Genomic DNA, 15,070 nt, shown 5'->3' with positions numbered 1-15,070 from the left:
AATTACAGCCCTGCACCTGGCTGAATTAATTCACCTTTTGCCCATCTAAGATGATGGACGGTACCCATTACAAACAAAGCGCTCACGACTTTTACTCTTCAGAAACTAATTGTGAAGTAAATTCGTGTTTAGTTTGCTGTCACTCACAAAAGGAAGACCAATCAGTTATGCCAGGGGCGGAGCGATGTCCCCCCCCCCCCCCCCCCGTTAATCATAGTCAATCGCCTTCAGCACACCGGAGAAACTCGCATTGCTGGCGTACCCACCTACCGTGTCTGTGGACCAAAGCTTACATTTCTTAGTGAAGGTGGCAGCCTAGCGACATCGAACTAAAAACTAGCACCACAAGGAGGTAGGAGACCCTTTACAGAAATGTGGGCATGCACGGAGTTGCTGACTATGTGCCTTCAGGCTGCCAAACATTCACAGAAGCCCAACTCTGGACCGGAGCGGGACGTGACTTCCAAGCCTGCCGTTGACAGTGGACTGTCCATCTTCCACGATGTGAGTAGTCTCTGATTTTTAATTTTTTTTACACGGCTTCCCGTTAACGCTATTTCCAGTACGTGTTGTTAACCGTTGGTAAGGTATGGTGATGTTTATTTGTGCGCAAAGTGCTAGACTTCACTAGTCCCGTTTGCATGAGTGCGCTTTATTCAGATTTGAGACTGGCATATAAAGCTGCAGCAAAACAGTACAAACAAGGATCGGTTGCCCAAGTCAATTCGTCTCTGCTTTTTCTTGGAATATGTTTGCAGAACATTGTAAAAAAAATGTCAACACAAATCCACTGCTTTTAACTCTTCATACACCCATGCTGGTTGATTTAACAATTCTTATAGTCAAGCAAGGTGTATGTATGGACTTATTTTGAGTCTACATCCCTTTCATTCGTACACAGTTTTGACTTTATCTAGCGTTCTGACAAACATTCACCAGATGGACAGGTCATTTTTTGGCACACCTCCACGTTCTTTTCATTGTGACAGTCTATACTATACCTCTGCGACAGTTTTGTTAGCAACTGCAAAATCTATGTGAAAGGAAACACTGGGAAAATTCCTTCACTGTTTTCGCTTTAGATCAGAGGCATTTGTGTAAGTAAGACAGTTCACCGCTCTTTTCTTAGCCGCAGCCTATCTAGTTGCTCATTTGCCCCAAGGTTGGGCAGATGTCCACCTATGAAGAAGCATCCTATTTCTTCTAAGGCATCACTGCAAGGCACCTTTCTAGTTAAGTCTGTGCTAACGTTCATAATATTGCTTTGGAAATGAAGGATTTAACTTAAGAATTTAAGCTGTTGTTTATTGTCATGCAAGTTTATGTATTAATTTGATTCTTGTACATTTAGGAAGGAACCCATGCTTCTGTATACTGTTTTAAGAATTATTGTCTAGAAAACTGATAAATAAGCAGCAAGCTGTGAAGGCTGCTATCTGATTCTGATGTTTGCAGGCACTGGAATTAGCAATGTATTATATTGTTTACCATATTTAGTACCTTAAGGTCAGGGAAAATTCAGAGGAGTGAAAAGGAATGCAAGAATTAAATGTTTTTATGAAAATTGAAAAATAGATTGAGGAAACCGAAAAATAGATAAAAAATCTCTAACAGGAAAACCTAAGATTTCGCCTGTATGAATTCATTATATTCGTTGAGATTATTTTTGATTTTATAGTGAAATGCTACTTTTCCATGCAAAACACACTATTTGAGTTATGAGATGGTGGTCTGTTCATTTTTTATTACTGGGAATATCTTGTATGCTCCCACCACATACTGGATAACAGCTGTCTTTTTACTCAAATGCATTTCTGAGCAACATTACGCTCTTCATACATACAGTTATGCTATTGCTGTTTAAAATGTCTTACCAGTATTTTCAGTATACCTTTATTTAAACAGTTCTTGCCTGTAAACACTTCCCCATCTACTGGTACTATTTATATTTATTCATTCTGATGATATGTATTGAACCTATACACTTCTGATATTTAAACATTGTAATGTATAGGCAAAAAATAAACTACAGTAGAAAAAATAATGACAGTTGACAGATCTCAAGTTAATGATAACTACATATGGTAAAAACATACACACGTATGTATATATAATTGGAAAACAATAATGCGATCAATAGGGTTTACTTCAAGGTATATAAATAGCATCTTCAAACCTCTTGTCTTCATTAAAGGAAATTACCTCAACTAGCAGAAAGAGGGCGGTCACGGTGGTGCAGCAGTTAGTGTTGTCACCTCACAGCAAGAGGGGTGCCTTCTGTGCAGAGTCTGCATGTCCTCCCTGTGGTCACGTGGGTTTCCTCCAAGTGCTCCGGTTTCCTCCCACATCCCAAAGACATGCTGTAGGTGGATTGGACACTCTAAACTGGCCCTAGGTGTGAGTGTGTATGTGTGTGCCTTCTGTGGAAGGTTGGGCAACTCAACACCGTAAAACTCCACTGCCAATCATGAGCAGACATGTGATCCACTGTGGTGACCCCTAACTGGGAAAAGCTGAAAGAAGCAGAAGACCTCAACTAACAGAAAGAATAGTGTCAAAACATTGCTATAGCAATGTCTCTTTATTTCCTAAATATTTCAAATTTAATGTTTTAGAGGCACAAAAAGGTCAACAATTAGGAAAGGATGCAGTGTCAAAGCAAGACTGCACTGTTACTGAGATATATGTGGGGGATACGCCACGACATGCATTCCCACCTGATTCTATATGTTAGTACTATATAGTCAAAGCATGTTTTCAATTTTATATATGACTACTCCAGAATGTGCATTATTAAAACTGGAAAAATAGTTTATTTTAACAGTGTGCCAAAAATCAGTCATATAGTGCATCTAATGGACAACTGTGATGTGCAAAAGTACAATGTTAGTTTCTGAAATGCCCTTCACACTTTTCACTTGTTTATATTTGTGTCTTTTGCTAATCAAAATGGAAGATTACAGCCAGTGCATGTGATGAAGACATGAAAAAGTGTTCGGGATATACATCTGTATTTGGAATGTAATTAATCACTCTTACAAACATTCCGGATACTTGAAAACACTTCAAAATTCTGTTATGCAAGAAAGCCAGAGAGTGACTACCGAAACTGATCCATAGATCAACATAAGTCTGCAGCGAGCTGTCCAGCTTAAACTTAACCTCAAACAGTGATTCCCAAAGAAATGTCTAAAGTGTTATGTCCTCATGAATAATTAATTAGGAGTTTTGGTTCACACATTCTTCATGCCATCCACCCTGCAGACTGATGCTATAAGGCTGAAGGTGTATCTAGGAGTGAAGCTTGGCATACTCAGAATAAACTGTTTTATAGTGATAATAATGCAAAACACGTTTGTGCTATGTGAAAAGTGTTGTAGCTGTGCAAAGCCGCTACACCTTCTAGATAGTGTTTCTTTTCATGTAATAAATGCACACAATTTACATAGTCTGCTGAAAATATTGGTCGACATTTCTGAGTCATTTTTTATTTATCTGTTTATCTTTGATTGTACGTGCATGAGAATATTAAGGGTGAGATGACGTAGTACATTTGAGAGTTTCAAATTAAGCTAGCAGGAGGTGTTAAACTGAGTTACAAGCACCTTACCTTAGTGTTAACCCATTTTGTGGATCACTGTTGGCCATCTTTAGTTGCACTTTATCACAAATTACCCTAGTAGCTAAGCAGATGTTTTCTCAATCATACCTAGAGCATTCACTACATAGTTTTTAAATTCCTACTTTAAATGCAGCCATTAAATTTAACCTATTAATCTAAAAATAAAAGCTCTTTCTTTCATTCCAACAGAGAAAAATGAGTACTGCTAATGCTTAAAAAATAAATAAATGCTATTTAAGTACACTCCATTCTCATTTCTAGCTTAATTTTCCTTTCTAGGTATGCAATATTTTTAATTCTGTCTCATCTGTACTAAAAATTGTCATGGCATAAGCTTGCAAAAACACAAAAGGAGGAACTGCAGTTATAATACTCAACTCTAATGTACGCAGCATCAATCTTTACCCAAATCAGACAATGATTACAATCATGCTACAATAAGATAGCCAAGTTTGCTACTAACTCAGCCTATAGAACCCATCACTGTACTGCACTAAAAGAACTAAAATAGCTTGACCTACCACAGCTACTTAACTATCACCAGCTCCAGTGAAAAATCTCTCCTCTCCATCACCTAGGCTAACAATAGTGCAGGGAAAGCACTCTACTCCCACACCGTTGCCAGAAGTTGGACCTCCCTTCCCCTATCCGTGTCCACTGCCCCCTCCACATCCATATTCAAAAACTCCCTCAAATTGCACCTTCTTAGTACCTGGTTATGCCCTTGTATAACATAACCATACCCATACTACTATTAACTCCCCAAACTCCTCTCTGATCACATGCTGGATCTCTGATCCCCTGTAGGCTTGGTCATCTGAAAGGGTGATTTTAACTGTAAAATCTTACTTGATATATATTTTTTTCTTACCAATGTATAACTGACATTGTCTTTTTACCTATGTTCTATATCTTCTTTTACCTGGAGTGTTTTATTAATTTCTTGTTATATTACTGTGCTCAGCATACATGATGTAACCTGTTTTGTGTATTATGCTGGATGTACTGTAACTGACATTGTCGTTTACCTATGTTCTATATCTTCTTTTACCTGGAGTGTTTAATTTCATGTTATATTACTGTGCTCAGCATACATGATGTAACCTGTTTTGTGTATTATGCTGGATGTACTGTAACTGACATTGTCATTTACCTATGTTCTATATCTTCTTTTACCTGGAGTGTTTAATTTCATGTTATATTACTGTGCTCAGCATACATGATGTAACCTGTTTTGTGTATTATGCTGGATGTACTGTAACTGACATTGTCGTTTACCTATGTTCTATATCTTCTTTTACCTGGAGTGTTTAATTTCATGTTATATTACTATGCTCAGCATACATGATGTAACCTGTTTTGTGTATTATGCTGGATGTACTGTATTTGTATAATTTGATGCCGGAGCTTTTCTCCCCGGGCCTTCGCTGAAAATGGACCTGGTCCAGTCGGAATTTCCCGGTTAACAAATGAAAATAAAATAAATAAATAAATAATAGTAATGTATTTAAAATCGTTATATTAGGAATGTTTAGAATAAATGTTATATTAAATGTATTTAAAGTGCATTAAAATATTACACCATTGCATTATGCATTTATTTATTTTATAGTCCAGCTGGGATAAAATCCTTTTTTAGCAGAGACACAGGGAAAAAGCTTTACATTTAGAGGCGATTTTGACATGCGCATAAAATACAGTTACATGATATCAGGAGGAATGCAAAATATAGGTTATTGTGCATACACAACAGAAAAAGCTTTACAGTAGCTTACATGAACATCATTTAGAGAGAGACCATGTACATAGCATGCATGGGTATATACAGCATTGATCACTCATTAAAAATAGATACAGGCTTCTGTATAACAAAGGTAGATATAGCATTGCAAATATACTGTAATATTACTTGTGATTTCTAGCACTGATAATAATGAAAAAAGATAACTTAAATAGGGAAATATTAGAACAGGGGTTGATGATGTAATATAGTATGATATGTTAGTAATAGAACAGTTATGATTATATGGTTACATTTAAGATTGAGAAGTTAAGTAATTAGGACGGTGAGAATGATTGGGGCTACTTGGACTGTCTAAGGGGAATTAGATTTAGAAAGATGAAGAGAGAGAGAGTTGGTGAAACTATGACTGGGGCAACAGTGAGGCAGTGGTTGAGCTAGTTAGAGAGAAAAAGAAAGAGTGTGTTGTCACAACTTGTAACTACTAGCTGAAAACACGTGCTAGTTTTTTAGGAGACCTTTCATGTCTAAGTACTAGGCTTATGACAACTACTAAAGTAAACATTATTAATAATCATTTACTTTATCTGTAAATGTCATGAGTTATATTAAGACATTTAATAACCTGTATGATATATCTGTATTTGCACCGTTATGAAAATATTAAGCAACATATGTTTATGTAGTACATACTGGTGTACTTTTGTCTAATGTAGTTGTCTTTTACAGTTAACATCTGTGTTTCTACTTCGTGCTGAAGTTCAGACTGAACCTTTAGAATTTATATTGCATGATGTCTTTGGATGGGGATATGCCTTTAAATAGTTCTTGTGCATAACTGCACATTCACAGTTAAAAAAAAAACAAATTAGTATGGAAGCTATGCAAGCTTAACAGATAAAAAGGATGCTATAAAATAAAAAGAAATTTGTGATAGCAAATTACAGTACAACCCTATAAAATCTAGTCATACATTTATCATAAAAATTAAACAACTCACTAAAAATCTGAAAAAAAAACAGCCTTGTATGAAGGGAATAAAAAAATAAAATCTTCAGCTAGTCAAATGCCATTATGATGGCTACAGAGGCAAACAAAAAAGTGTTTCTATGTATGTAAAAATACAAACCAGATGGATGTGGAACAAGAAATCCATCCCTGGTTTGGCACCTATGTCTCTAATGGACACAAGCAACCTGTAAATGGCTCACCTCCCAGGCCCCTTGCTTGTAAATGTTTCATTTCCCAGGCCCCTGCTTGTAAATGTGTCATATCCCAAACCCCTGCTTACACTTATCAAGCATACCAGAACTTGTCAGAGATTTGGGATTCTTGGCTAGGCTTAAAAAGTCCCTTGTGGTTAGCCTAGTAAACACCGATGAACCCATGATGCGTTTTCTAGGATCATCACCAGTATCTTGGATGACATCTTTCCCATTCTTAACCTTATGTCTTATTCCTTTGCTGTTCCATGCACTTTCACCCACAGACTCCTGATGGAAGTTCCAGTGTACATGACCACAACCAATATTTACAAAATAAAAATGTGCATTTATTTGCTTCTCTTTGCGTCCTCACAGAGCAATTCCCAGTACTATTTACCATATTTACAAAATTAAAATGTGCATTTTTTGCTTCTCTTTGCGTCCTCACAGAGCAATTCCCAGTACTATTTACCATTCATTTGTTCATCATAATGGGGTGAGAAAGTTCAACCATGAGGAGGCTGTCATCCAGGCAGCCATCAGAAGGATTTTCACTTCTCTGGAATGTTTGTTAATTATGTGCATGGCTGTATTTGTCCAAAGGGGACATTCACTGGGCAAATACAAGGATTGTCATTAACTTCTAGGAGTGATATAACCCCTGAGAAGCCCCTGCCCTTTTGTATGCAACTATCTATACCTTGTGTCTGCTCTGCTCTGGCCTTTAGGAAGGATCCTAGCTAGATTATACACTCTGGACATAAACCCTTCCCTTAGCCCTGACACAGGTGAGCAGCAGTTGTCTGGCCACTCCCCCCATCCTGCTTTTCCAGCATGCAAGCCACAATACAAACCCAGGATGTCTGGGATGTGATCAGGGTTTTAAGACTCTATGTCAAAGAACATTTTTCAGTGCTGAATATTAAGTTGCACTGGCAATCGGCTGAAACAATATGACGGAAAGAGAGGGAGATACACAATAAATTATTAGTAGCTGACAGCAGACGAAATATGCCGTAAAAAGTAAATTATATTACTTTGTTGTCACGTGGGCTTTATGAGTTTTAGTGACTAAAAATAAAATAAAATGATGCATTTATATTTGTAGATATATATTGGCAAATGTGTAACAAACGGCAAGGTGAATGTATAAATACCTACAATCAACTGCATTACTAGCTGCATTAAGTATAAACTTGCAGTGTTAAAGATTGTACTGAATTTTATTTTTCTGTCTATTTATTTGTTTCATTGAATATTGTGGTCTGTGTCTCTCTGTAGTTATTTATTTTTCTATTTAATCGTTTCATAGAATACCGTGGTCGCTGTCTGTCTCTGCAATTAGTGGGGGCTATTGTGTTTCACTTCATTGATATTCAGTGTTAAACTCTTAGCCTAGAGGGTTTCTTTGTATTTATAAGTGAGTCACATATCTTTGAATTTATTACTGCTGAATACCTAAGTTGTTTAGCTTCTGCTACATACCTACAATCAACTTCATTACTAGTTGAGTTTGCAAACTTGCACTGTTAAAGATTGTACAGCATTTCATTTTTCTGTCTATTTAATTGTTTCATTGAATATTGTGGCTGTGTCTCTCTGTAGTTATTTATTTTTCTGTTTAATGTTTCATATAATACTGTGGTCTCTCTCTGTCTCTGCAATTAGTTTCCCACCCACCCTTCCTCCCTGTTCTTGTTTTGGTATTAATCTTGGTGGCTTTGGAATTGCCCACCCCTCTTGTAAATTTGTGTTTGAACACTCCTCCTGAGTCTATCTCATTTGCTCACTCAACCGAGTACAGTGAGATCATATTTTGACTTCAGACACTCCTACCAATCCCATCTGTTCAGCTCTGTCCCAGCTCTATTCTAGTCTAGTGTCACTAGCTCACTCTACCTAATACAGCAAGAACATTTGTGAAGGGCAAGCCACTTAGGTCCTTAATTTTGAATTATCTTCTGTTTCTCCTTTCTCACTTTCCACTTTCAAAAAAAAAAATTCTAAGCTTGTTTCCTGCCTTCCCTGTAACTAGTCTAGTTCAGGTACAGATTTGCTGTAACCAGGACTGTTTATAAGCTTCTGAGCCCCAAAGCCTTTCTGTGTTGGAGGGAAGCCTGCTAGCTTATCAGTGGGAGTGGTAAGCACTAGGTAGCCTATCTATCACAAGAGTGGTTTCTGGCCCAGAAATTGTAGTTTATTTGCCGTTTGGGCAGTTTTTCCATCTCTTTCAACCTTCTGGTTTAAAAGCCTGTGTTTGCACTTGTTTCCCACCTTTCCTGTAACTAGTCTAATCCAGGTACAGATTTGCTGTATCCAGGACTGCTTGTAAGCTTCAGAGGCCCCCAAGCCATTCTGTGTTGTAGGGAAGCATTCTAGCTTATCAGTGGGAGTGATAAGCACTAGGTAGCATATCTACCCCAAGATCCAGGTACAGATTCTTAGTTTTAGCACTTGAATTTGCTTATTCGTGCTCAGCACTTGTTCAGAACTTGTTGTTAGCACTAAATAAGCTACAAATTACTACAGCACTCAGCCTTCCTCTTTACCTAGAGGAAAACAGTGTTTGTACTTACTTTCCTCACTTGCTTAGAGAAAAACAGCTCATATACTCACTTTCCTCACTTGTCTAGAGGAAAGTAGTTTTTTATTCAGGCATGCCCAAGGGTCAGCTCCCAGTGTCCTCTCCTATCTATCTGACGAATCTGGGCATCTTGGGGCAATGTAGCAATTGCCTCATGTACACAGACAGCCCTCTTCTCCTACCACCCAACACCACAACATGTGAGAGATGAACTTATCTAGCCAAAATGGAGGTAAACCTCTCTCCAACCAAGACTGAACTTGACAGTCAAGAGGAGAAGGTAAACACTTACACCACACCACACTCATCACATAGTCCCACTAAACATACACCACCAAAATCCACACATAGAAACACAAAAACATTTGTGGAGGCTCTCAATAATAATTTTCTCTAGCAACAGAAACCTCCAAAGCAGAAACGCAAGCAACCTCCACCTCCCAACACAACCCACATGACACATAGCCCACAGACTCAGTGTGCCACTCAACCACAGCCAATAAAGCAAAACAACGTACCCAACACACTAGTCATAGATGACTCTATAGTCAGGCACACTGATGTCCCACTCACCAAGCTTAACAAGGAGAAGGTTACTGTCAGCTGCCTGTCGGGTGCCAGGATCTGCCACATAACCCATGCACTCATGTCATTCCACAACAAGGACAAATATGTCTCTGTCATTGTCCATGTTGGTGTGAATGACCTGAGACGTATCTCCCTGGACTACATGAAAAGAGACATAGAAGAGCTCTCCGATCTTGCAGCCCAGGCAGGTATGACCCCAGCCCTGAGTAGCATCCTGCCATCGCCCAGAATAATACCGCAAGGACAAAATGATTGACTTCAACAATTGGCTAAGCTTCTAGTGTCATTCTAAGGGGATCCAGTATATGTCTGCCTGGGATGATGTGGTCGACAGACCATGATGCTTTGCCAGTGATGGCCTGCACCTGTCACCCCTGGGATTCCAGATACTGGCTAAGGCTCTTGCTGCCCCTATAGTGCCTTTTTTAGGCAAGGTTCAAATGACAAATTCACCACCATAACAGGAACAGGCAAGCAAAAACTGAGGGTAATGGTACTCAATGCTAGAAGTCTAAACCTCAAAATGCACTCCCTTGAGGCACTCCTTAAAATGGAGAACATCGATATCTGTGTAGTGACTGAGACCTGGTTCAAGGCTTTAGAGAGCACCCCTTGCATTACCAGGCTATAACTTATACCTCACTTTTCAGCCACCTAACCTGGACAGGAACATCAAATGTGGTGGTGTGTCCATATTCATTAAAGATATTCACACCTCCAGGCTAGTTGCTCAGCATAATGCATCCAAGGTTATCCAAGTGCAACTAACTCTGGGAAAAACTGCAATCCAAATTGCAACTTGCTCCAGATCCCCCACCATGCCTCAGGATTCCCACTCCTGTTTTCTTGATATAGTGGAAAATATTACGGTTCAACCAAACACCCTAATAATGGGCAATTTCAACTACCCCACCATTAACTGGGAAAACTACTCATGTCCCAGCTCCTTCACTCAATGCTTTCTGGAATTCACAAATTCCAATGCCCTGGATCAACTTATCCGCACCCCCACCAGAGGCAACAATATCCTAGACCTAGTCATTACCAACATGAGTGACCGGTGTTCCACACCTAAAGTCAACTCCTTATTGGTCCGATCCAACTATAAGCTAATCACCCTAGATATCCACATCCCGCCCCACCCCCCATTAAGGAAATCATGGTAAAAAATTTCTCCAAAGCCAACTTCGTGCTTCTTAAGACAGAAGTGGTGAACTTCATGACACCCATGCAGATGGATAATACAGTTACGACTGCTGAATCCTACACAAATGCGCTCTATATGCACTTACACAAGTGCATGGATCGTGCTATCCCAAACAGAATCAAGATACTATCTTCAAAAAAAAGGAAGCCAGTCTGGTGGTCCCCTGCCATAAACAAACTCTGCAACAGAAGGAAAAAACTGTTGCAAAAGAGAGTAAAATCCCATGAGTAGAGGAGTTCTGTGGTCAGCCTCAGTAAGAAGTTGAGATCCCTTATAAGATCCTCCAAAGCTAACTATGAAAACAAAATTGCCACTGATTCTAGGGACATCCACAAAGCATTCTATAGCTATGTCAAGAATCTCAATGGCAACACCCAGATCTGCTCTGAGTTACAGCACAACGGCATGAAAATTACAAAACCAACTGATATTGCCAACGTCCTGGCAGATAGGTTCAGTGCTAACTTTACTCCCCTCTCACCCCCAAAAGGGCCCATACCTATACAGGAAGAATGCAGAGTCCCTGTAATCACAACTATGCAGGTAAAAGATGCACTGTCTAAAGCCAAAAATGCAGCATCCATGGGACCTGACAACATCCCAGGCAGCGTTTTACATGAACTTCAGAACGAACTGGCTCCCCAGCTAAGCACCATGTTCAATCATAGTCTCACATCAGGCTTTGTGCCCCCTGAATGGCGCACAGCAACAGTTATCCCCACTCCACAAGGGGGGAGCCACCACTGATCCCATGTTCAATCATAGTCTCACATCAGGCTTTGTGCCCACCGAATGGCGCACAGCAACAGTTATCCCACTCCACAAAGGGGGAGCCACCATTGATCCCGCAAACTATTGCCCTATTAGCTTGACGAGCCTGGCCTGTAAGGCCATGGAACATATCATCATGGAACTCATAAACAAAGACATTGGTAACCTCCAAACTCTGGACCCCACCCAGTTTGGGTTTGTGAAAGGCAGATCATGCCTCCTGAACCTGATCGACTTCTTTGAGGCAGTCACCAAAGCTGTAGGTGAGGGTAAGGTGGTTCAAACAGCCTATCTTGACCTCGCCAAAGCTTTCAACACCATCCCCCATTCTGGAATTATAGGTAAACTCACTAAACTAGGTATAAATCCCTACATCACAAGATGGGTTCCCAACTGGCTCACTGACAGAACCCACACAGTAAAAGTTGCAGACTCCAAATCTGATTTCAAACCAGTGACAAGTGGAGTACCAAAGGGTTCAGTCCTGGGACCTCTCCTGTTTGTTATCTACTTCTGTGAAGTACAGGCTAACACAGAAAGCCTTTGGCTAACAAAGTTCGCAGATGACTGCAAACTAGGAGCTATAATAGCTGAGTCCCTAAATGATGTGGACATTCTACAGAAAGGCCTCACTGAGACAGATGCCTGGTGTCAGAGCCATGGCCTCAAGCTCAATGCCAAAAAGTGCATTGTCATCCCCTTTGGTAAAAACGCTGTACACATGAACTACCACATAGGCGGCAGTCTACTTAATGCCAAATGTGTGATAAGAGACTTGGGGACCCAGGTGGACAGTAGTCTCTCCTTTGATAATCACATCGCCACAGTAGTCAGGAAATCCTTCTATGTGGCATACCTCATCACAAAAGGGTTCTCGTCTAGGAAAAAAGAGGTCATTGTTCCCCTCTACTCGACACTCATTAGACCCATTATAGAGTACAATATCCCTTTTGGAATGTACCTCACAAGACATCTGCAGCAGCTGGAAAGGCCACAGAAGTACCTCACAAAGAGGATTACTGGCCTCAAACAGATGCCCTACACTGACCGTCTCAAAAAATTCCAGCTTTACTCCATAGCATATGGCCTACTCCGAGGTGATCTCTGCCTAACATATAAAGCTATGTCAAACCCAGAGCTGGTGGACATGCTACACCTAAAGAAATCCAAATCCCTCTGAGCTACATGCTTTAGGGATTTAAACCTTGTCACCACAATAAACAGGACATGCTGGAGGGATAGATTCCTGTCCCAGAGACTTCCCATAATCTGGAACAAGCTACCCATCTATCTCAAGCAAAGTTCCTCATGAGCACTCTTCAAGAAAAATCTTGATAAGAGGATGGGAAATAGGAAATACACCCCAGGGTTCACTTCAGTGGCTCTGCTCGACAGGGGCACAGGAAAATAATTTTCTTGCATGGAGTAAGCCAGGGAACCTTGTTGGCTAGGCTTACTTAGGCCCTTGGGCCAATAGTTTAGTACCTACCTATGAACCTATAAATATAATATGAAACCAGAAAGAAACAATAAAAGAAAAGAAAATAGAAAAAGTGTTCCCATGTTTAAATCAAAATGAGTAGTATTCAATGTTGAATATAAACCATATATAACTGTAAAAAAAAGTACAATGAAACAAAGCATGCTCAAATGAAGTTTATGTACTTCATGCAGCTGGGTCAGAACAGTACAAAAATATCAAATAATCTTATCACTACATACACATTTAATGACCTAGCACAATTGCAGTAATATAGACTATGCTAGGATGGGCCAATCTGACATCCAAATAATTAAGTAGAAATCTTATGTTTATGCATTCTGTATGCAACACTGTATCATGTGGATTCCTTTTTTAAACACTGTCAGCAGCAAAACTTTGTGTATTTTTTAATTGCTTATTTTTTCTCAGTAGTTGCCTATACATTATTTCCCACAGTATAATATTGTACTATGTTTCTTTAAAAATGATGAAGCACAAATGTATGTATAACTTAACAAATGTGTACTGTTATTACAGAAAATGTTTACTAACACTGCAAGCAGGTTATTTTTCTCTTGCAGTAGTTTTCTGCTTGACCATTAAAACGCTTTCCGGTAGAATGGTAGGAGAGAATCTCCATATACAAAACCTTTTGCATGTTTGAGTTTTGCTTAAAGGTATGTATTATTAGTCAATCATTTGATAGTTAAGTAAATGGATTGATCTTATGAACCTTGAATCTTTAGGTCAAGGACAAAAGCTAAAAAAATGTATATTTGGGGGAGTACCGCTGTTATTCCTCACCCTACTATTACAAACAACAAGCTCCCAGTCCTGCCTAATGGCAAACACCACTGTACCTCCCAAACCACATTCACTGATATTCAACACTACCTCAGTTATTGTCTGCATATCTCTTCAGTTACACTTAACCACATATGTAGACCATGCAGAGGTACATAAAATATAAAGCCATAGTACTAAAACTGGTCATAAAAATAGAAATAAGCTAAGTGATTTTACTCAGTAATTAAACTTAATGTTAGCAGTGTCATACATCTCAACCCTAACCCAGCCACAAATTGATAAAAGACAACCATCTCCCCCACAGCAGACGCCCCCTATTCCACTACTCCTTTCAGTTTGAGGATCCATCTTGCTCTTTCTCAATATGAATCTTAGGTGTATATGTAATACACTACAGGAAATCCACGCACAATTAGAATTTTGCTCCCCAGATATACTAGTTATTACAGATACTTGCTTAAATCCAGAAATAAAAGACACTGAAGTATTACATCCAGGCGTCAATAAGCTCAGAATGGGCAGAAACAATAAACGTGGAGGCAATATAGCAATAATATATAAAAATACTGTAGAAGTTCATCATTATCTCTACTACATCCCCAAATTTAACAATGTTGAAATTATCATCACTTATTTCAACCTTAACAACAGAAAGACCATAGCCATTACATGAGTATGTATTCCTCCAGGTAAGAAGATGACCACTGCTGCAGATATTCTCCATAACCATCTCTATAAGTGACCTAAATATTGACTGGCAACCTTGCAACTCAGCTTCCCCTCTTAAACTCAATACATTTATTTGACTTCTCCCAACTAATCAATAGAACTGTAAGAATTGACAAGAAAAGCAATGGGTACTCTATGTTAGACTGGATTTTTACCAGTTCCTGTGGATGCTTACCAGACTGTACTTAGTGACCATTTACCAACATATGTACTCAGGCACTAAAATAATTTAAACTAGCTTGTGATATACAGATAAGTATTTAATTTAACTCAATTTAACAATGATATCTCATGTCTTATCAGAGGCTGTATAACTGGACTTTACTAAAACCC

At 39.1% G+C, this 15,070-nt stretch overlaps 1 protein-coding gene across 1 annotated transcript in view; it reads left to right on the top strand.

Moving 5' to 3' along the window:
- The first annotated feature begins 242 nt into the window (after positions 1–242).
- NECAB3 (N-terminal EF-hand calcium binding protein 3) overlaps positions 243–15,070 on the top strand; it is a 1,629,394-nt gene continuing 1,614,566 nt past the window's right edge. The window contains exon 1 of the mRNA XM_044090271.1: positions 243–504. Within this exon, the coding sequence (XP_043946206.1) occupies positions 373–504 (132 nt within the window). The 5' untranslated portion in view covers positions 243–372. The remainder of the gene's footprint in view (positions 505–15,070) is intronic.

Source organism: Protopterus annectens, chromosome 12.part0 (genome assembly GCF_019279795.1).
Source record: "Protopterus annectens isolate FY-2018-M chromosome 12.part0, PAN1.0, whole genome shotgun sequence".
NCBI classification, from domain to species: Eukaryota; Metazoa; Chordata; order Ceratodontiformes; family Protopteridae; genus Protopterus; species Protopterus annectens.
This window is presented reverse-complemented; position numbering and strand designations above follow the sequence as displayed.